General features: G+C 40.5%; 1 protein-coding gene and 1 pseudogene across 5 annotated transcripts in view; one reads left to right on the top strand and one right to left on the bottom strand.

The window, feature by feature from the left end:
- Positions 1–636: 636 nt before the first annotated feature.
- LOC147241732 (armadillo repeat-containing protein 3-like) lies at positions 637–5,366 on the bottom strand (annotated as a pseudogene). Its single transcript, XR_015111086.1, has 12 exons — positions 5,341–5,366; positions 4,684–4,733; positions 4,353–4,472; positions 4,181–4,249; positions 3,930–4,099; positions 3,596–3,790; positions 3,095–3,257; positions 2,855–2,963; positions 2,059–2,356; positions 1,866–1,948; positions 1,462–1,630; positions 637–954 (listed from the first exon to the last, which is right to left on the bottom strand). The product of XR_015111086.1 is annotated as an armadillo repeat-containing protein 3-like (transcript).
- Positions 5,367–5,792: 426 nt separating this feature from the next.
- Positions 5,793–23,391, top strand: part of pip4k2aa (phosphatidylinositol-5-phosphate 4-kinase, type II, alpha a) — a 31,287-nt gene continuing 13,688 nt past the window's right edge. For 2 of the 4 annotated variants that reach the window (XM_086192210.1, XM_086192209.1), the window contains exons 1-6: positions 5,793–6,823; positions 20,828–20,925; positions 21,069–21,165; positions 22,622–22,774; positions 23,024–23,170; positions 23,267–23,305. In XM_086192210.1, coding sequence (XP_086048336.1) covers positions 6,683–6,823; positions 20,828–20,925; positions 21,069–21,165; positions 22,622–22,774; positions 23,024–23,170; positions 23,267–23,305 — 675 coding nt within the window. In that variant the 5' untranslated portion in view covers positions 5,793–6,682. Of the gene's footprint in view, positions 6,824–7,093; positions 7,216–20,827; positions 20,926–21,068; positions 21,166–22,621; positions 22,775–23,023; positions 23,171–23,266; positions 23,306–23,391 lie in introns of all 4 variants that reach the window. The other 2 variants (XM_086192211.1, XM_086192212.1) reach the window with 2 other exon arrangements.

Raw genomic sequence — 23,391 nt, 5'->3', positions numbered from 1 at the left:
AGTATCCAAAAAGGGAAATACAGGAAAAAACAAAATTCTGAGATGTCGCTAATTATGCTGCCGGTACCTTGTAAAGAAGTGCCCTGTGAGAGTAGATTCCCCATCAATTTTTGCAAGAATTTCTTCAAATTCCTCAGAAAGATTGACCCCCAAGTATGAACTGAAAAGACGTTGGTGGTCAAAGGTCACTGTGGCTTCACTTGTAAGTGATGTGTACCCCAGTAATTCAATATCTCAGAAATTACTTCAAGGTCTTTCCTTCAACTACAGGACAAAGTTTCTCTGGGACTAAAAGTTGAACTTCAAAGATTGTAATGGTAATTTCACGCACGTCTCAACCTCATTAATTGACTGTTTGTATCATCAGTCTTTAGCATGAAATTTTGACATCAAACTGTGTCATCCTGTGCTCTGAGACAGGAATACTGTCTGCTGAAATCTTGGGAAGGGATGACAGAGGTTTGTCAGCATTTTATCTTGATCTTCATGGATATGCTTCGCTTGATTTTGAATTTTTGATGCTTTTGGTTTTTCAGAAGTCACAAAGGCTCTTTCTTTACCCTGTGAGGTCTCACGAGTGTGGCACACTGACAACATCAAGTAAAAAGAGAGACAAGAGAAGGAAAAACAGAGGGCTGCACTGGAGCAGAAGGGGGTGATTCACTAGCCTATATAGATTCTGCTGGTAGAGTGGATCATTGCTGGCTTTTTTCGTACTCTACTTGTGTCTTGGGTTATGATATAGATGTGTATACAGAGAATAAGTACTGTTGTTTTAATTTTCCTAAGACTTTGTGAACTTTTTTGCCATTTCCAGAAGGTTTTGGTTAGTGTATGAATTGTGAAGCTGAGATCATACTCTGTTGCTGTATTGACAACAATGATGGGCCGGTGTGTGTTCAGTGGCTGCTTGGACAGTTCCTCAAGGGTCGAAATTCTCTGACCTGAAAGGACCTAAGAGGGAGAGATAAAAGTCAAAGAGTAGTCTTGTTCATGTTTCTTCTTACCGAAATATTAAGAAATATTGAGAGGTTGTCACGATCCCTGTCTTGTGCTTCCTGTTTTATTTTGTAGTCATGTCCTGTCTTCCTGTCCTCCCTCCTGTGATTACCTCATGTGTCTCACCTGGGTGATTGCACCACCTGTGTCTTGTTTCCCCTCTTATATGTAACCTCTGTGTTTCCTCAGTTACTTTGTTGGGTCATTGTAGCTGTAGTTGTCGCTGTTATTTGCTGGCCTTGTCCTTGTCCTCGTCATCTGGTGTCCCCACATTGTCACGTCAAGCCTCCTGCCTCTCGCCACGTCTCTCAATAAACCTCTTTTGTGCACCGCCCTCACTGTCTGCAGTTGGGTGTCCATCATCCTCAACCCTCAAATCCCTGACAGAGGTATTGCAATCTCATTTGGAAAATATTTGTGACACAAACTGCCTTAGAATACACACACATATTGTACACAAACCTTCCCGGCATCATAAAAGCCATCCGTGATGATGTCGGTAGAGGCCAAATGACCTGTCAGGATGTATTTCAGAGACAAGCTGGAGTTGAGAAGACTGTTTATGGCCATCTCACTGAACCTGCTCCTCAGATTTGTTGACTTGTTGATTTCCTGAAGCATTTCTAGGGCTCTGAAACACCAACACACCGGCATGCATACATACAGTTAATATGAGCAAAATGACCCAAAGCTACTGATTTAGCTACACAAAAAACACTGCCCTACATGCCATCTACTGGCTCCCTGAGACATTACGCGGCTTTGACTGAATTCTACTTTGACAAATCCGACAATGCTCCATCTCTGCTAAATGTCATGAGCCGATGAATATAGTGTTAAAGTTGTTCCTCATCTCAGTGTCTTACCCAAAGTTGCACATCTCCACAGCAGTTAGCTCATCCTGAGCACACACACTGACTGCCAAGCATGCATTCTTCAACACCTCCTTGTTTTAAGTACATAAAAAAATTGTCCAGTGGATGGCCTACATCTCTTTGTAGCTATGTTGGACAAAAGACAAATGTATTGTATTATTTGACAGTTTGTTGGGAAATATATTTAATAAAAATAGAGTAGAAGTTGGTCGTTAGTCTTTCCTGCACCAACCTCTGTCCTTGCATCAGCATCACATGCCAGCTCAGCCAAGCACTGTGTAGTGCTGATCAGGACCTGTGTGTCTGTGGACTTTAAGGGCTCCACCAGCGCCTGTATGACTCCATGCTGTAAGATGCTGCAGCGGATGACTTCCTGTCCTGCCACGTTGCCAAGTGTGGCTGCAGCATTGGCCACTGTCCTGGGACAGCTGTCTTGGAGCTGCTGGACAAGGTACGTGTGGCCTTTAGCCTCAAATACTGCGCTGGAAGACAACACAAAACACTTATTGCATTCCAAGAACATTACAAGTGATGTGTGGAAGGCAGCTGGAGAATGGGGGAACAGAGAGGATGTATTTCAATGAAAATCATAATAAATCTGCAAAATTATGCTGCCAAGCAAGAAATCTCTTTTATGTTCTTTCCATGACTTGGTTGTCCCAACAACCTTCATTTGAACAATGTCAAACGTGTGTATTGCTGGCACCTGTCGGATGTTCAGTGCTGAGTTTTAAAGCTGAGGTTCATTAGGATCTGGGGGTCTGAGGGTCAAAGGTCTGAGATGACACACAGGTTTCTGCATAGCTTTGATAGCTGTATGTAGCGCAGCATCTGAGATCAAAGATCCCTGACTTTGATCTCAATCAGAATTACAGAGATCCAAGTCAGAATTGGCACTGCACTAACACCATAGAATTAAAGGATATTGTTGTATATAAACAGGTGAGGAGAGGTGGGAGGGCAGCTTGTCTTTCACTCACATAGCATTTAGCTTGTGGTTGGATGTGAGGTTGGACAGGGCTTCAGTTGCTGCCTCTCTTAGTGCCACATTCTTACTGCTCAGCAATGCTACCACAGCAGGGAAACCACCTGAAAGACGCAATACTCTTTAAGATGATCACATAGTTTGAGTGAAAAAAATTATGTGATATTCCATCATATTCACTCTTGATTGAGGTGAGTGAGTAAGTGCTGTGGTGGTTGCGGGAAAGCTGATGTACCCAGATCTCTGAAACTATCTTTGCTGGCTCCGTGGAAGCTCATGGCAGCAGCAGCCTGGCAGACAGTTAGTCCTCCACTGGTCTGGATCAGTTCCAGATTCTCCCTGTTACTCATGCAGTTTGCAACTACCTGCAAAGCTGCAGCATGAAGGTCACTGAAACTCTGTAAGAAAACAGTAACATTAGGATAAGCAGATCCCCAAACACATTCCCAGCAGTGCACACATCAAAGGAGCTGTTGTTCAGATGATCAAATCGCAAACATAGAGACATCAATATATACAGATATTTATTGCTTAGCAGTATGATGTGTTCTCTCTTACAGACCTTGTTGTTGAGAATATCAATCCCACCCTTCACCACGATGTGTGCTGTAATCACAGAGCAGTGCTGATTTTTTAACTCAAAAAAGCAGATGACAGTGCTGTTTTGTGTAAAATCAGGAAGCAATATTTTTCTTTGCTTTACTGTAGGTCATATGTCAAACTCTCTCTTACAGACCTCGTTATTGAGAATATTCAGGAGTTTCTCAAATCCCTTCTCTTCCCTGAAGGTGGCATGCGTATCTTTATCAGTGGTGATATTCTGCAGTGTCTTCTAAGCCAAAAGCTGAATGACAGGCTAGTCCGACTTCAACAGCTCCAGAAGAGGAGGGATCCCTGAGAGCTCAAGCATCGCCCAGCGACTGTTGCAGTCCTTCATACAGAACAGGGGAAATAAGAGGATGACATTAAAAGGAATTACAATTTCAGCCATACAAAGATTTAAATTTGACTTCAGTCTTTCATGCACTTAAATTCTACTCCTCTACTTGTAAAGTTAAACTTTGAGTCACCTGAACCTGGTTGTAGATGGTTTCAAGAGAGTTCTTCTGAACATCTGGGTCAGGACTAGAAAGGAGCTGGATTAGAGGTGGAAGGCCCTTGTTGTCAAAGATCTGGACCTTCGAGACAAAGCGCACAGACAGAGAGGACAGGCAGAGGGTCGCAAACTCTTGGATAACTTCTTCAGTTGAAAAAAATCAAAATGAAACAGTAATCACATAGTATAGAGAACATGTATTCAGGTTATGATGAGAAAACCAACCTTCAAGTGACAGTTTGTGAACGATGGATGGAATGACATCTAGTTGTTTCAGGTTACTCTTGACATCGCCTTGTTGTATAAACAGAAACAAAGTTAACACAGTAATTCAGGACCCATCAGTAAGTCAACAGTTTATCAAGTTGCAAGTACTGTCATGTGCTGTTTGATGTACTGTTTTTGGCCATGGTACCCAGGGCCATGAAGGCATTGCGCCTGACTTACTTGTAAGTGAGGAGCTGACAGAGAGGCTGCAATGCCCAGAGTTCCAGCAGAGAAACTTTGTTCTCATCTCCTAACAACAGGGGGAGGCAGAAGGCAACATTTTAGTTTCTCCGGTGAGCCTCTAGTCCACGCATTATTAAAGTTATCTCAGTGAGTCGTTTTAAGGGCTCTGCCGTATGACACCCTATCGCCTCCTGAACTTCCCCAAGGCATCATCAGCTCAATCATGCTTGATGGAAGATGCTCATTTCTTGCATTCATAGTAAGATTAGTCGATGCACTTTCCTCTGCAAATGTGTAGACAACGTCACAGGATTTGGGTAGAATATCTAACTATCTAGTGCTGCTGGCGACATAACGAGTAGCATCCTTCATAACAACAACAAAAAGACTGACACAGACATTATCCCCTCCAAATGTCACAAACCCTGGCCAGTTTGAGGCTGGAATGATATCTCATACAGGACAATATACCCTTTTGAAAAATCGAGTCTGGTTAAGTTGAGATAATGAGGTAATATCACACTATAACAGGATAATATCCCGTTGTCACAGGAAAACAACTCTGATTATGTGTCGTAATCACGGGATGATATCTCATTAGCATGAGAAAAAAAATCTCATGTCGTGATAATGAAACAGTATCCTGTTATCATGAGATATCAGTTAAAAAAATTAATACACACTGTCTTATGATCATTCAGTGCAATTAGAATGTTGTGGGAATAAATCCTAAAACAGGAGGAGGGTGAGGCTAGTGGCGGTGATGTTAAAGTCTCGTGTAATTCATAAAATAACTTTCTGCTCCTCAAAATTGCATCCACACTATAAAAATCATGTATGTATTTTTCATTTGAGGTACTTTGCTTCAGGCTTCTCGCTTTGAAATCACAAGTTGTTCAGAAAGGCTGAGAGACCAGCCACATCAAAGCTTCAGGTCACTTGGATTACTTAGGATCAGGAGTACGAAAGCATTTTATGTTTTTATTATGTATGTTTTTTAATCAGTCACCATTTACTTAAATGTTTTTGGGAGACAACTGTCACATTTTTTCCTGTGAAACTCCGGCAGGGTGTTTAAAACTAAAAAAAAGAAGAAAACTCCTCAGACCTGTAATCAGCTTGAGTGTTTGGAGACAATGACTGAATTTCATTGTTCCTTGAGCTGTCCCTTTAAATTTTCCACAGGCTCACTTGAAAATACTCTTCCAATTAATTCTCCATATTCACACTTAGAGGCAGTATTTTTTTGTTGTTGTTAATTGTGTTTTAATTGTCAAGCTAGAATTAAAAGAAAATGTAAAAAGTAGAATGGTATTGGTCCAGGGAAGTAGCATGGAGCCGATGGAGGCAGTGGGGTTTGCAGCGAATCACCGGCGCAGACGCTGCACAGCGCAGGCTGGCTGTCAACTCCCCTCCGTCGAGCTGTCAGTTGACAGCAGCAGCAGCACACATGAACCTCAATGCAGCGCACGAATCAAATTGTATGGAAACACCCGTTGATTTAACTCAAAGAAGGAGCTCCTCGGCGTAAAACGGGACAATAGCATGACAGGATACACCCTTGTCATGTCCACGGACTAACCGCAGACGCGTAGGAGGACCGAACCGCTGCTTGCTAGTGCTAATACTTACCTAGCTTGCAGGCTAATAGTAGCTAGCAGGTGAACGGAGGCTGGATGTGCAGTCACTTAGCTGGCTCCCGAGCAAAGGTCGGAGGGACTAATGTTAGCTGATAACTGTTATAGGAGAGTATATTCAGTATCATATATGTGAGATTTTAATTTTTTAGAAAGCTGCACAAAATATTCACTCTCTTCAGAGTTTCACGTTTTTCATTTATTTAATGCGTTTATTCATTTTAACAACGGATATCGCTGATGTTTGCTAGCTAGCATGCTGGCTATGTGGCTATGCTAACGCCAGCTCAGTGAGACCTCACGTCGCAGGGGTGCGAAGTCGTCCAGTCAAGGAGGGAAGAGAGGTGGTTTATGATGTGGGCTGAAGGAAGTGGTGGACTCTTCGGTGAGGGAGAACAGCAGTATTAGCTTAAATATATATTTTCTCTCGTCCTCGTCGACATAGGGCCATAGCGTTAGCCAAGCTTTTTTCGGACGTTTGATGAAGAAAGAAATTGAGGCTATTTGACTTGTGCGCTGCCTGAATGACTGGTTTTGGGAACGCTGAGTCGTGAGCTTGCGGCCACTGTGCCAGCCAAAAGGGAAGACACTCTCCGGAGATTATCGTTCAGATTGCAATAACCAGCCAGTTTGCTTTAAGATGGCCTCAGCGAGTAGTATTGCGGCATCTATTGCGAGCAAAACGAAGACCAAGAAAAAACACTTCGTGGCTCAGAAAGTGAAGCTCTTCCGTGCCAGCGACCCCCTGCTCAGCGTGGTTATGTGGGGAGTGAACCATTCGGTGAGTCAGACCATCTAATGCTGATCCACAGAGTACCCCCATACTATGATATAACACATGAAGCCTATCAAAAATCTGCTTTTGTGTTGTTGCAGGCGAATAAAACTATAAATAGTGCATGTCCAGTGTCATCGAACTGATGTCGCTTTAATTGTGTTAGACATTTGTGTCAGCGGTGTTTACTGACTCAGTTGTAGTTTGCATGATATTTCTGCTGCATTTATTCACTTATGAAGAGTGTGTATTTTTTAACAACCAACTCCGCTGTAGCTTCCTGTTGTGCACTCATAGGATAAGCTGCTCGGGCTCTATGTCATGAGAGAGCACATCTTCCCATGCAAGACAGCTTATCTCTGCTCCCTTTCTCTTCCGTAGCTGAATACTTGCACTGGGTGAGTGCTCATATTTTGGAGTTAAGAGCAAAGTTGGTTATCAGAAGAGATGCAAATATTTCCTTGAACACCAGATATCAGATATTTTACACTCTTTGACAGATTATTATATATTGTGTGCCAATCACAATTTCTTTGTTCTCCGAATGGTTTTGGTCTCTCCATATTTTACTTAAAAACACTAAAGCTTGCTCTTTTTTAACTTAACTGAGAACTGCTTACCAACATGTGGAGTGGTAAGTGAGCAGTTAGATTCATGTGTACTGTACAAATACAATAATACACAGTGTTGTTTTTATTTTTAAGAACCAGATATAGATGGTAGCGCTGCTTTTTTACTCATTCATTCATGTTTGAGTGTTGTTGGTTTGGCTTGTACATACCAGTGTAAGCAGGCAGTGTGACAGCGTGGAGTGTGTATGAGAGTGGCTTAAGTATGTATTGATTATTGTGCTGTTTCATATTATGGTGGTGATAGTTAGAAATTTAGAGTAGATCATAACAGAGCTGCTTTGTGTGTTTAGAAAAGTCATCAAGGGGCAGTTTCTACAACAGTTATTGATGCAGCACAGCAGTTTGATATGAGATTCACATACTTTGGAAAATGTTAAATAACCAGGAAGAACTTTGCTAAAAGATGGCAGGGAACGTTATAATCTTTTTAACGTGTCTCAAGCAGTGCAATTGTGGCAAGTCAGTAATGAGCCAGGCTTACATGTATCCAGTTCAGCAAGGACACCAGCCACATTGTCAAGTTAGCATTATGTAAATAAGTCTTGATTCAACTCATCTTTGCGGACTTTGAACATTTTCGATACCCAGTAACTTGGTGAACATCTGGGTCAAAACAATGTCTTCTGGCAAACTAAATGGCTGTAGTTTGGATTGATTAAAAACGGCTATGAAACTGCACTATGCTTTCAATTAAGACAAAAGTAATACAGTATGGAGACGATATTTATTCGAAACCTGAACTATATGGCTTTACCACCTCTCCTAGCTAGACTTTCAGAGTCTGAGAGTAATTCATGACATGATTCTAACTACAGCGATTCTGTGGTAATGCATATAGGTTTCAAGAAAAACTATGATACATCACAATTTCTGCAGAACTGATAATGGTGTGGACATTTTTTGATTCCACGAGGTGTTATGATGCAGATGAAAATACTGCATTGATGCAGTGACAGGACATAATCAAGTCTAATGTTTTTTCTTTTTTCTTTTACCTTGGTGGGGCGGTTAGGTTTTTGTTTATCTCCAGACTAATGATCCATTTAACTGTGAGCACAGATGACATGGTTACATGCTGGGCAAATATTGTCTAATAATCCAAATTAACCAGTGACAGGTAAATCTTACTTGTGAGGCCGCTTGAAGGCCCTAACCACTATTTACTGTAAAAGAAAAAATAACCCTAAAAGACAGACAGCAGGAATTAAGCATCTATTACCTGTGTTGCTCTTGTTTTGCAGATGGTTTTGTGTCTCTTTAAGACTGACACTGTAAACAACTTAACCAGATTTTGGTGGTCAAAGTCACTGAAACTCCTAAGCCACGTGATAAATCTGACCTAATTTGCATGAATAGTGAATAGCATAAAATAATGAAGTTGTGACACGAGAAAGAAACGTAAGAATTCTCAATAAATTTCTTTTAAATCTGCACAGCAGGCAGTATTTTATTCAAGTTCCTACAAACATGAATGTAAACTGTAACTGGATCCATTAACAAGGTAGAAACTTTATTAAACTGTTTATTTCTGGTTCAGGATTATTTAGATCATCACTTTGTTCATGCATGTCTGATGCAAGGAGTATTTTTAAGCCCATATCACCTCCTTTGTCTAATTAATCTTAGTCAAAACAGTGTAATACTGACTCTCAAACACACAAATCTACACAAGTTTGGACATTCAACATGTTCAAACTCTTCTTTTGGATTTCATAACAGGCCGTGGCTGCCGCCAGCCCATTCCCCTCTAATGCCTTAGGCTGCCACAATTGCTGTTTTAGTCAGCACTTGATAAGGTGCTGCTCAAAGTATTGGCAATCTGAAAATGACATACCATGCAGTGTTACAAGATTGTGTAACTAGTGTATAGCCTGAGGGTGTGAAATCTGCAGTTTGGAAAGTAACCTTAACCTGAAAGCTTAAATAAACGGGTCACATAGTATTCCACAAATAACAGGATACTATGAAAGAATGAACTGAAGGGGGAGGCCTGAGAATGCAGCCAGACTGCAGAAGTAACATGCACATACAGATTCTGCAAAATGTAACCCCACCCCCACATCCACTGTGGGTATCAGTCAAACCTATCCACTTTGGCTCCTTCTGACTATTTCAGTGTTATTGTACGGAAGAAACAAGAGAAACGGCTAATGCCTGTGTACTTCATTCTTCATTGTAGATCTGTTACCAGTTATGTACCAGTGTTTATGTACACAGCAAAGTCACTCTATAGAGCCCTTTTTGATGTAAACTTCAGTACCGCTGCTCTAGAAACAGTTAAGTTCTATTTGCTGAGTAAGTTTTATTCAGTGAATGAGTACATTTTGCTTATTTTCTTATTGATGTATTGTTATTACTTTTATTGGCATCCAGAAAATGTTAAATGCAAACTTCTGTTGAAGCGAAGAGACAACTCAAAGAACAAGATGGAGGTCTGTGCGCTGCAGCTCCCCTTTCAAGTCACCAGTTCACAGCAGTTATGTTCTAAGCTACTTGCTCTTCTTCAAGCTGAAGGATTGCAATGATTCCTCCCTCAGAGGGAAATGGCAGTACGGTCCAGTAACATAACATTGCCAGCAGTTCCCCTCATTGTAGGGGTTAAATATTCAGGCTTTTTATGCCTTTAGATTTATATGATATTTTCATTCTATACACACCCAAAAACACCTTTAAACATTGTGATGTAATGTCCTTCTTCATTTTCAGAACATTTAGGTAAGCCCATAGATCATATAATTACTGAGCAAAAGGTTGAAAGAATCTGGGGCGATATGATATCAATCATAAATGATTTCAATATTCCAAAAAAAATGAAGGGAGTAAAATTGCTATGCAACCCTGCCATTTGTGTTTTTGTGTCCTTCACCACACACTCCCTACACACTGCACACTACTCGCCCAAATGTGATGTGACATGTTGCTGAGGAGCTTGATTCACTCAGCATGACAGGCCATATACCATGAGACTGTTTGTTGCTCTAGCAGTCCAAACCACTCTGTCCTTTAATAGCTGGCCATTCACAGCACTGACTTTTGTGTGTGTGTGTGCTTACGCTGAAGATAACAATAAATGACATTCTTGTCATTCACTGTTTCAACACTGACAGGAGATTGATCTCTTGGTATTGTAGAAAAAAACATTGGTATTTCAAATTAAAGGGTGACCATTAGCTTTTATTGGCAGTGCTGTTATCTTATTCAGGTAGAAGCTGACATTCCTCCAAGGCTCTCTTATTTTGTTATTCACACAAATGTACATCGATAATATCTTTTACTCTCTTCAGTGTTCATGAAATGCATCGTATTGCACATTGTGTTTTGTTGACAAGCTGTGACAGTCAGCATGATTATTATCTGCAGTCATGATTCTTTTTTTCGTCATGACAGCTGTACTGGGAGGGAATGCACACACACACACAGACTCACTACTCTGCTGTCACACACTGGCATTTTTCAGCATCTAGTTTAACACAATTTTGTCGAGAAATGTAAAGTAATCAGGGCATACCTTGATTTTGATGTCCTGTTCTGTATATTTTTTGTACAGGGTAAAATAAAAATTAAATAGTATAAAGTTATCATGAATCAGCTTAAATAAAGTACATACAAATTATAAAATTGGAGAGTTTATTGTAAAGGTAGTTCCTGGCTGATGGAGGAAGACATGAGGAAGGAGGGCTACTGACTAATGGCTATCTTCTTTGTCTTTCTTAGCTTCACTCATTATTGTGATCTCAGGGTTATTATTTCACTGACATTTTAGATTTGTTGCTTATAGTGCCTTATATAGGGCTGTTACTTCTAAAAAGAAAAACAAAAACAAACTGTCAACATTATTCAAAAAGGCCCACAATGAGTGCAGATCCATTCAGCCCTCCCACTACAGGAGATGTCAAATTCACTCAGCTGACCGCTGATGCTTCCTGCAACACGTGTATCTCAGCAGTGATGGTCCCTTGTAAGCTTCTGGCCAGGGCCCTGCTAAGACTGGTTGATATTGTCCTCCATTTTCATAACAAAGCACAACATTAATTAGCGTTACTTTTCAAAAGGCATCATGATGCAACGGGTCAACCTGATCAGTGTTGGAAATTGGCGAGGGCTAGGGGCCTTCTGGCTCCAAATTTAGCCAAGAATGCCCCCCAAAAAACATGTTCTGGGGGCCAAAATTACCCCCAAGTTTTTGCCAACAACTCATTATTCTGATAATCTCACTGATTACTTGACTGCCAGGGTGCCTGCCTCACACACAGACAACGCTCCTTACTACGTATCCTACCTTAAGCTACCGTACTTCAGTAGATCATGGACCGCTACTTGGTTAAGCCAGTAAGCCACCTACTCAGCAAAGTGAACCAGTCACTGTTCCTCCACCAGATCCTCCCAAAACTCCCACAAACACGTAGACAAAGAGATGGACCCTGCCAGCAATGATTTTGAACTGGAAACTCAACAGGCCCAAGGCGACGAAGCATAATCCTAATTTGCACCGGTTTTATCTAGTCTGTAGCGTAATATTACATCGAGGTACTGTACCGTTACATCATTCATGGTTTCGAGACTGACTCGGTTAAATAGTTTAATAAGGTAGCTAATATTTAAGCTAGGTTATCCCAAGTTTAAGTTTGCCAACATATGTCAAACTCGACTGATAATATCAGTGAAACGTGACAGCCACAACAAGGCAGGTCATGGGAAATGAGAAACTTACGTTATTTTTTATTTCACAAACTAGTTATTATGAACTTACAATTGAGGCAAACTGCTCTGTTTTAGTCTCGTAACCATACATGACTTCACTCTCACACTGGGGTTGCGATGGAGTGTCACATGAGAGGAGTCAGAGCGCCCTCTACTGGATTAACAAGGACATCATTTCTAAGAAAAAAAAAATTAATGGCATTTTACACTGAAAATTACGTTGTAAAATCAGCATCAATCGGCCAACTTTTGGCTCATTACCAATTATGCTCTAACAGCTTAAATTGAATTGGCAGGCCAATAAATGGGTCGGACCCTAAAAGCAACCAAGCTCTAACTGCAATTTTTTCCATGTCCCCTAGTCATTTTAAAAATGCTCCCATTTTTTAGACCATGGGGACCAGAATTACCCCCCAAATATTTTCTTAATTTCATACACTGAAACTGACAGTAAAATTTTACAACACTGTCTTCTCCATAACATCGGAAAACTTATTGAAGTGTGCTCAATTTATGGACACTGCAGTTTGATAGGGATGTGAATCGTCACTGGTGTGTCACAATTTGATTCAATTATGATTCGCCTGTCTTCGTTGCAGCTTTGTTTCATTGCAGTCCTGGGAAGTAGGTGGGTAAATGTAAACATCCAGTGTATTGGTTAGGTCTGTAATCTTACAAAATGGTATTTTTTGTTTCTTTCTATCCTGTTTTATGTTGTCTCTTGAAATAAGGTAACCTGATGGAAAAACACCCATAAACTATTGTTGTAATGGGCTTGCAGCTCATTGCGTTCTATTGTAGACTCCTGGAGTTGGCTGTATTATTCTGTGTGGATATTGTTTGATTGCCATGTATGATTACTCGGCCTAGGATTCATGAAAGAGCAGGTAATGATGTAATCCTTGTTAAGTAGTCATTGAAAGGTTAAATCCACACTCATACAATCTACTACAGCTTGATGTGACCTTTGATGCTGGCTGGTTTACAGTTAAAGGGCAAGTCTCCTGCTATATAATCGGTCTGCACATTTAATTGAAATTTAATGGACATCCCTTGAAGGCCTACCACAAATTTCAAATCTCAACAAGACACAATATTTGAAGATTAATTCATTCAAAAAGTCTATCCATTTGCTGTATGGCTTATCCATTAAGGGCCGGGGGCGGGCTGAAGCCTATCCCAGCTGACATTTGGTGAGAGGCAGGGTTCACCCTGGACCAAGGATTGCCAGTCTGTCACAGGGCCATCAGGAGCATTTAGGGGCTCAGAATCTTGCTCAAGGATACTTTGACATAGTTTGGGGGAAAATGAGGATGAACAAGCAACCCTTTGGTTGCTAGACAGCCATTCTACCTCTGAGCCATGCTGCTGCATGGAGCTAGAGAGACATCCTGCATACAAAACGTATTGTGTAGACTTAGGAAGTCCAGAAAACGTTGGTATAGTGGTTCGACTACAACTAGGGCTGAGCAATTTTTTCGATTCTGCAATATACGTTGATATTTTGTTTCCCCAGAGAGAATCAATTTTTTAGCCGCGAGCATCGATACCTTAAGCCCCATTCAAATCCCCGTGTCCTGCACTTTGCAGGAAGAGCAAATAGGTCTGCCAGCTGCAAGTGTCGCTTAAAGCATTTCGAGTTACCCAGACGCCAACGCCTTTATCATCCAGTTAGAGCTGAGAGATTTAGGAAAATAGCGGTGAGCATTGTTCCCTCAAATTTTTCATGTGTCTGGGCATACACACAAGCTCCCTGAGCACACTGAGGATCAATGTGAGCAACATCAGTTGTGCACGCTGTGGCCACACACCTGTTCAACACCTGGGAGCGTAGCAAGGTACAGCAGCAATTTCTATAAGTTTACTTTTATTTTCGGGGGTTTACAGCTCAACCGCTGTGCAACCGTCGCTGTCTCTTATCTCTGCCGCACTGTTGTTAGCTAGCTAACCTGCACGGTGCCATGGCACGTATGGGCAGAGCACATACGCAAGCACGGTCAATGCTATGATTGGCTGCATCACCTAAGTGAACAATATCGTATCATTGGCTGGACACCTGTCACTCACCGAGGTGATGCGCCGCATAGATTTTCTTGTGCGCGGAGAATGTGCGAGCGGTGCGCGATTGCGCAAGCGCACTGAGGGAACATTGGCGGCGAGTATAAATCCAGCGCATGCATGCTTAAACGCAGATGTGTGGGAGCCTTTTGGGTTCAAAACAAAAAGGAAAGTGACAATTTAGACAAAGGAATGGCGGTTTCATCCTGTGTCAAACAAACGTTAAGTCCTAGACAAGGTAATACTAACTGAGACCGAGCCTAAGAAGCTGCAGCGCGACCTGAAACAAACCACACTGGACAGTGACGGCGGTCGTTGCCACAAGTTCCCATCTTCTTCACCGAGGTCACAGAAAATTATGGAGTCCATTGCCTACTTTATTTGTCAGGATTTGAGACTTTATTCAGTGGTGGAAAACACTGGCTTTAGGCGCATGGTGAATGTGATGGAGCCCCGCTATGCTGTAGTCACCCACGATTTGAGTTTTTGGCTGCCATGGTTTATTTTTGGTTTACCTGGTGGTTAGAGTGGCTCGTAGCTACCTCCTGTGTTCAGTATCAAGCTAAAAATGCTGCCAAAGAAGGCCACTTGCTGCACTTAAACTCTCCATTGTTGACTTTACTTTTCAAAATCTTGCAAGCTACAATTTGCAGTCAGTTTCAAAAAATGAAACCAATTTTCTCACCACATCTTTGATTCATTTTGTCCAGCATTTGCAAGCTGCCAGTCAGAGCCATGTGTTGTGTAATTGATGCTGTCAGTTGAATTAATTCAATCCAAGTCTATGGAACACTCACAAGATGTCACCAAAATCACTTTGTCCCTTTAAAATCTTTCATAAAAGGATGTAAGTGTATCGAATTGTATCGTGAGCCGTATCGTATCGCATCGCGAGATTAGTGTATCGCTGCAGCCCTAACTGCTGCTGCTTCCAATTCCATTGTCTTTTGACAAACGTTAGTGAGTTGCCTTGTCATCGTTACTTCCCTGCAAGCTCCTTGCTCTGTCCAGCCAACTAATGGCATCAAGGATCCTGTTGTCCACATTGCAGCCACAAAGAGTTCAGTAACACTGACATCAGCAACATAAGATGTTCTTTTGCTTGTAATGTTCTCTGAGTGATCATTTTACTTGGGAATTCAGCCAAATCACAGCACAGTCAGTGTCCTTACGTTTTGTGTTTGACGGTTTTGTCTGATGCCATCAAAGGTATATCAAGAACTTGAGGATCTCTTGTTAACATTGAGCATTAATGAGCAAAGCCATGTATCAGCAGGTATTTAATAACATTTGTCATTCCATTGTCTTACAACAGAAACGGAAATACAGCTTTGTTGGGAAATATGGTTACAGCATCAATATGAACACCGACAGTCGGAGAGAGGAAATATGACCTCATAACATCACCGTCAGCATTATACCTCTAATGCTGCCTCCTTGTTCCGCTGTTGTAATTTTCTGTCAGACTAACTCAAAAAACATCCCTAAAAAGAAATCTGTAAATTTTATATTAGACGTGGCCATCTTATCCTTCCCTGGCCTGAAAAACCTTGTTTCCTCCTTTGCGGCTGCATAACTGACAATAAATTTTAACAAGTTTGTCAACATCCTTGTTTGAATAAAGATTGGATAAAGAATGAGTCACATGATTATCATTTTAATTGTTTTTTAAATAAAAAGGAGAATAAAGATGAAAAACTTCTTTCTTTCCATTTTGATTCCCTTTTTAAATACTGCATTTAAGGAATGACCCAAATGTACGATTCGTTTCAGCCTTATCTTTTTCAGAGAGACTGTTTTACAATCTCTGTCCTGTCAACGCATGTAGTGTGCTGTCATCAGCTAAGAGAAAGTCATCTAGCTGTTATAGTAGATAATGCTGTGCCATGTTGCTGACTGAGCACGCTTTCCTCACCAGTTTCCTGTCAAATGGAGCAACAGCACACACTTGCTTTCCTCTGGGCCAGAAAACCATTTCATATTACTATGGAGACGCAGGAAGTGGTGGTGTGAAATTTGTCTGCAAGTTTGATAGTTGCAAGGAGGTGATCAGATATGCATGAGGCAGATGATAAAACAAAAACCGTTACATAATCCTCAAGAAATAATTTATGTCTAGAGCCTGAGAAATATAACAATTAGAACAGAGAAATAAAGCAGAATTCGAACAGAATTTCAACATTGGGAGACATAACGCAGCCATTTAATATGCGAGAGGCACTGTGAAGGACAGGTAGGTGACTATAGTGGATCTGGTCTCTCCAGTAGGCATATCATATCATGATTTAATCAACCATCATGTAGACTAGAACTGCAAAATTTGGTTAAATTTGGCCCACCACATGAAAAAATAATGATTTAACAGGCCAGACAATACATGTTTAAAATAATTTAAATAAATATACCGTACTTTTCTTTTTGTGTAGTTATCTTTTTTGTATGCACGTTAAATATGCGGGATCCCTGCTGATATTTTCATAAATTGATCAGGAAATGGAGTGACTTTTTGCACAGAGTATCATTTGGAAACTTGGTCATGCACTGCGTGGTTGAAGTTAAACCCTAAGATGTTGTACGATATAAAAGCTTAAACAACATTTAAGAAATAATATTTATAAAAGAATCATAGTAATAAGATAATCATTCATGTGATCAGTGGTCTCTGTGGTCTGTGTAGAAAATATTTAATTTGATCAATGTGTGTGTTTGTCCCCATGCAGTGTTTCCTCTGTTCTCAAGGGTCTCTTTCCTGTCAAGTGTATGACTAGTGTTTTTTGGTATTTTTTTTTCTTCTAATTTTACAAAAGAAACACAATATACAAAAAATATGGCATAAATCTGCCTAAATTGTTTTTTGAATCATACTCTGATCATGCTTAAATGCAAAACCTAAATCCTAACACACTGATTTTGTCAGAGGAATTATGCTGCTCTGTTTGGTGTGTAAATGCACTCACTGTTTTGCTCATGTAGAACCATCTCTGCAGCAGCATAATATATAATTGAAAATGGTCTTTTGGCCTGAAACCAATATTGTGCCTTCATGTGAAAATGATTTGCAATTTGAGAATTGCTGGAAGTTGTGCAGCCCTACAACGGGCTCACACACGAGTCCAGGTACATGTGCGAGTTAAACAACGGTGGTGCTGACAATTGCACCGCTAAGAATCTAGCAGTGACACCAGCGCTGCACCAGGCTGTTTTTGGCACACAGCCTACGACTACTACCATTACATTTCAGTTTGGACCCTCTAAGGGGAAAAGTCTCACACATACTGCCTTTGTCATGTTTTTAGAAAAATTGGAGTGGACCTAATTTTACCATCAGGAATGTTTGCCTCTACATTATTAGTACCAAATGATATATAATTGTAATTTGGGAATATGTATTGGGTTGTCTCTTCCTAGTTCAACATCTACACTTAATTTTATATAACTGAATATATTTTCACTGTTTCTAGTTCAGTGGGTTTAGTCTTCTATAGCTGTCTAAATGGTATATTAAGAGCATTTGGTAATATCAGGCATTGTCTCTGCCCTTGTGCAGATTTTTTGATTCCGCGACATCTCTCCGCTTCTTACCCAGAATGCATCTGGGGCTATAGCATCACTGTGACGTCGGTGCCTGTCACAGCACTGCACTGAAACATACTCTGACATGGCATCTGTGGACTCAATGCTCTGCTTTCCCTGCAAATGCCCCTCTTTCTTGTTTTCTCCTTTTTTCCACTTTTTCAAACAATGCTCCCTTCGTGTTTTCTCTGCATTCTTCCAGACAAAAGTTTCTCCTGCATTTCTCAGGGCTGTTAAATTAATCAAAAAGAATACCTATCCTGAGCAGTATCCTTGCTGTGCAGAATAAAAGCCAAAGTTAGAAAGACAGATCTTTGCTGAACACTTTTTGCAGTTAGCATTGATTAAAAATAGTTGTACATGATTTAATCACTCTAGTAATCAGTGGTTTTTGTCGCTTTCCGTTATTAGTTCATGTAACAGATAGAAACATTTCTGCTTCTGGTATTTTTTGTTTGTCTAACTGAAGTGTTTTGCCAGCCACTTTTGCCAAGGTAATTAGTACTTGATGCCAGCTTCTTCTGTTGGAAGGGTTGTAATCGTTTGTAAGCCACTTCAATCTGTTTTACTTGCAGACTCTCAACTAACAGAGCTTTGAACACAGGAAATATATTATTTACATTACCATCTATACAAAAGTTGTACTGGCAAAGCAAAAACGGATAGAATATAATTATTTCAGAGGATGAAGCTTCAAAATGGCTCTAAATATCTGATTTAACATTAACCATGTAATGTCTCTGATGTCCTGACTCTTGGTTCTAAATATAATTAGGCGTATTAATATCATGAACATGTTTAAGGTCGACTGTCCAAAAAGCGCACTTAATGGCCGCCTGAAGTATGCCAAATGCTTTCACGGGTCAGTCAGCCATGCTGAGACTATTCCCTGCACCATCTGCTGTAACACTCATGCAATACCTCAGGCTCATGGTGGTTGCCCTGTGGTTAATATATTGGCTGCCTTTTCTGAGACAGCTGCTGGAATTGTGATATGATAGCGCCTTGTGCCTGTTTGCTCAAACCATATTGTGAACAGTGTATATATTTGGTGCTGTGGAGAAGCACACACATTTTTGTTTGTTTTACTCAGTCAGTGTTTATGTACAGGAGTTTTATTCAACACACACAAGCAAGGTTGGTGGAATGACAGGTTATTAATAGATGCAAGAAACCTGCCAGCACCCCTTCTTGCAGCCAATAACAAATGTGCATGCACACATGTCTTGTGTGTGTCAAGCTGTGTCTGAGTCATAGCAAATGTCCAGTCTACGTATTACAGCAGTGTCATGCATGGCCAGCTCTGAATGGAAACTCCAGCAATGTACCTTATGTGTTTTTGAATTCCTGCTGTTTATTCCGCTCGGAGGGTTTATTGTAACATTCTGTTGTTTAACATTTTCTTGGATAACTGCGATGACTGTAAATGCTCAGCACAAGTACCTAATAGTTCACAATATGTAGTGTACAGTAATTTATGACATTCTCAAAGTTGAATTTGATTCAGAAATGAAAAATGTATCAACATTTCTGTATTCTCCAGTTTCATCAAGGCTTCCCCTATTTTTTTTAGTTGGAGAATTTTGACTACACACTTTTGTTAGTAATCATCTGTGTATGGGTGGTGAGTTGTACTAATTGGTAATAATACGTAATAACTGGTAAATTCAACTGTTTCTTTTAATTATGAATCATCAGAAATATGCTACTTTAAAAGCAGCAACTACTCATTCAAAATTTTGAATGCAATGATGATTTGTTTTTTCCATCCATTTATGACCTTGACACAGCTGACTTAAATGATATTGGTTAAATTAAACAGATATTGGTTTATCTTGTTTATTCCAGTTTTCAGACGCTTAGCATGGTGATTTATCAACTAACAATCCTTCCCTCTGCAGAAGATTCCCAGGAGAAAACTTGTGTTTTGCATTAAAGTCAGCACACAAAATTTCTGTGCATGCATTGCGTAAAACAACACTGCATTTGTAGACATGTCCTGTACAGAGGGACCTATGCAGAAATATTCAGAAGAAATGCGATGTTCATAGCTACACACACACAAAACAGAACATCTTACCTGCTCATCACAGCTGGTTGTTTTAATGAAGTGACATAAGTGACAAAGTTTTGCTGCTGAAAAGTTTGAATGCTTTTGGTTGCTGGAGTTCTGCTTTCAGAGCTATAATATAGTCATACGAGCATTCATGTGAAGTTATGTTAGCGCAGACCTTTGCACTAGTCTGTGGAGATCTGTATCATGGAAAAGGTCACATCAGTAGAGTAGTGAAGCATGCAGCTAGCACATGGTTGAGTATCTATGTGTGTGAGTTGGTAGAGTAACATCGTAGTAGATGAACTGTCATGGTTGCAAAGCTCCAGGCTTGTTAATGTTTTTGATTAAAACAATAAATGGTCTGTTCTTTTCGTCTTTGGCTTTGTCATTTCAGTTCTTGTCCATTGCTAATGTTGAATCGCCATACCAGGGCCTGACAGATAATGGGAGTTTTTTTCTCTGCCGATATCAATATCAAGTAGTAAAATATTTTGACAACTAATTCTTTATGTATTTTATAGTAATATAATTCAAATACTCAGCCAGTTATCTTACTGTCTGGACTGACAACAGTGCAGCACTAGAGCACAGCACGCTCTACTGAGCAAATGATGCAAGGACACCATTTCTAATTAAACAGTTACTTTGCCTGCTTTGAAAATATTTTCATGTCAGGTGATGATATTGATAATATCGATATCAGCCAATTAATCGCTATGATGACTTGTTGTTCTGATATGAGTGATATTTGACATTAATCGGCCGAGGCCTAGCCACTACTGGTATGTCTTCAACATCCACCAACTCTCTCAGGTCCTAAACTATAATAGGGTTATTAATACTGATATATAGTCAGCAAATATCTGTGTTTTTTCCACACATTTAACCTCTAGAACTTCCAGTATGATTTTAATGAAATGTTTTGCACTCTTTGGTGTTTCTGGGAACTCCACTTATCTCATCCTGTCTCCTTTTGATTTCACTGCACAGATAAATGAGTTGAGTCATGTTCAGATTCCCATCATGCTCATGCCAGACGACTTCAAGGCTTATTCCAAGATTAAAGTGGACAACCACCTATTTAATAAGTAAGGTCTTTTCCACTATACTTTCACTGTAGTATTTCATAAAAAAATCTTTTTGACGGCACAATATTCATTGTCTTAAGTCCTTCACATGTAAATCAGAATCAGCATCATTTGTGTTTTTCTGTTGTTGTTTTTGTATGCAGAGAAAACATGCCCAGCCATTTCAAGTTCAAGGAGTACTGTCCCCTAGTGTTTCGAAACCTCAGAGAGAGGTTCGGCATTGATGATCAAGACTTCTTGGTATGTAAAACTTCTATACTTTCACAAGATTAACTTACAAGCCTTTCAGCATTACTAATCCTTCTTAGTAAAATATCAACTTTTGTGTCAGCTTGTGTGGTTGGTCATATTATTTAACAGATTATGTATCATCCCTAAATGTTTCTGAATCCATCTGCATCTTTAAAATGAAACATCTGGTGCTACAAGTAAAATGCAATGCACAAGTGTCACTTTTTCAAAATAAATTTCATCAGAATGAGTAAACTGTTTTTCTGTTGCAATTCTGTGTTTCCCACCTTTGCTTCAGCTTTCTTCTCATCTCCTTTTATATTCCTTCCTTTCCTGAAAAAAAATCCCCATTCCCAGTGCAGGCAGTGAATTGGCAGTACTTTGAGGTCATTGTGTCCCAGCTCAGTGCAGCTGTCTTTCATACATGTTTATATCAGGGTTTGGCTGGCTGCAGGGAGAGGGCAGTCGGGGTGTTAAAAACTGCCAAGTGAGAAGAAATGTTGTAACTAGTCTCCAACATAAAATACTAGTCACATGTTGATCAAAAAGCTTATTAAATTGTCAGTTTCATCTTCCTGCCCCTGTTCCAGAAGCAGCCTTTCTGCGTGTTTTTCAACTTTCACTGGCAGTATTCCTAATGTCAGCCAGTGGGTGCCACCAGCTGCAACAGCTAGCCAGCTAGTTTAGATGTCATGCAGCTGTAAACATTATTTCCAATAAGGTAATTGAGCTCTGCAGAGGGGAACTGAAGCTCAAATGGTTTTCCTAACACTATGATATAGGGGCAGTGCGGAAAATCAGTTCCAGCATTGGACCGACTGTAAGACTTGTAAACTGTTTACGCTGTGATACAAACCACTTACAGATCAGCCTTAGTTTATATGCTTTTTAAGAACCTCCACAAACAAGACTTCAGACTATTTTGAGTCTGAGTCTAAGCAAAATTGTTGTGTAGCACATGTTTCAGCTTGCGCCTCAAAGGTTCCTAAGGTCCTCACAAGCAAACAATGCAATGAGCTGAGGACAGGAGAGGAGAGGAGAGGAGAGGAAAGTGAGGGCAGAGGACATCAGGAATTCCTGGAGAATGAAGCATTGAGCCAGGGGTGTTGGATCATGTTACTTTTGAGCTCCAAAGTCTGGACAGCAGCTGTTTGTGTAGGTTTGGACAGGCAGCAGGCATGGGGTCAGAACCCCATATGTATTGACTGAACAGTGGCAGGATGTCTGTTTATGCAAATACACAGACAGAGCAGTTACTCTAAGTTACTCAGTTCAGACATTTCAACATGACAGCAAAATTTGGGTGTGAACTCATAAATAAATGTGCTACTCACTAAAAAGTTTATGAAGTTACAAAAGTTTCATAACTATGAAAAAAAATGCATGAACTCAGCTCTCCAGAAGCAGTGAAAATAGATGTGATGATTGTTTTTCCTCCTCTGTTTCTTTCTATTCGTGTTCACAGAACTCTCTGACACGCAGTGCTCCCTTGAACAGTGAGGCCCAGGGACGGAGCGGGGCCCGTTTCCACACCTCGTATGACAAGCGCTATGTCATCAAGACCATCAGCAGCGAGGATGTGGCAGAAATGCATAACATTCTAAAGAAGTACCATCAGGTGATATTACAATACTATATTTCAGCACAAGTCTGCTGCAACAGTGTGTCTTTGGTAGACACTAAACACCTTATGGTTTTTAGTGTGCTGAAACTCTAACTGCGAAGAGGTAGTTAAATGCATGTCCGCACCGTCGGCCATTAAAAAAGTGCTGCAAAATTATTATTGTGTCTCCACTTACACATACAGTAAAGTGTCCCTTTTAAGTATAAAGGACCCATCAATTATTTTTTGTTACTCCTCTGGTAGTTCATTGTGGAGTGCCATGGCAACACTCTGCTGCCTCAGTTTCTGGGGATGTACCGGCTCACCGTGGACGGAGACGCAACTTACATGATTGTTACACGCAATGTCTTCTCACACCGCCTTTCTGTCTACAAAAAATATGATCTTAAGGTAGGAGAGGAGAGCAAAGCGAGACTTTCCAGTGAAACTACTAATAGTGGGGTGAGAAAAGTAATTTTTGTTGGTCTTGTCCCCCCCCCCCCCCAGGGTTCCACTGTGGCAAGAGAGGCCAGCGACAAGGAGAAGGTACAGTCATCTGTCGTGGGCCAGGCTCTACTCTTATGCTCACTCACGCACAGTCTATGATAAATATTGTTGTATGCTGTTATTCT

This window comes from Aulostomus chinensis, chromosome 21 (assembly GCF_037954235.1).
Source record: "Aulostomus chinensis isolate RoL2024-O1b breed Wild chromosome 21, RoL_Achi_v1.0, whole genome shotgun sequence".
Taxonomy (NCBI): domain Eukaryota; kingdom Metazoa; phylum Chordata; class Actinopteri; order Syngnathiformes; family Aulostomidae; genus Aulostomus; species Aulostomus chinensis.
This window is presented reverse-complemented; position numbering and strand designations above follow the sequence as displayed.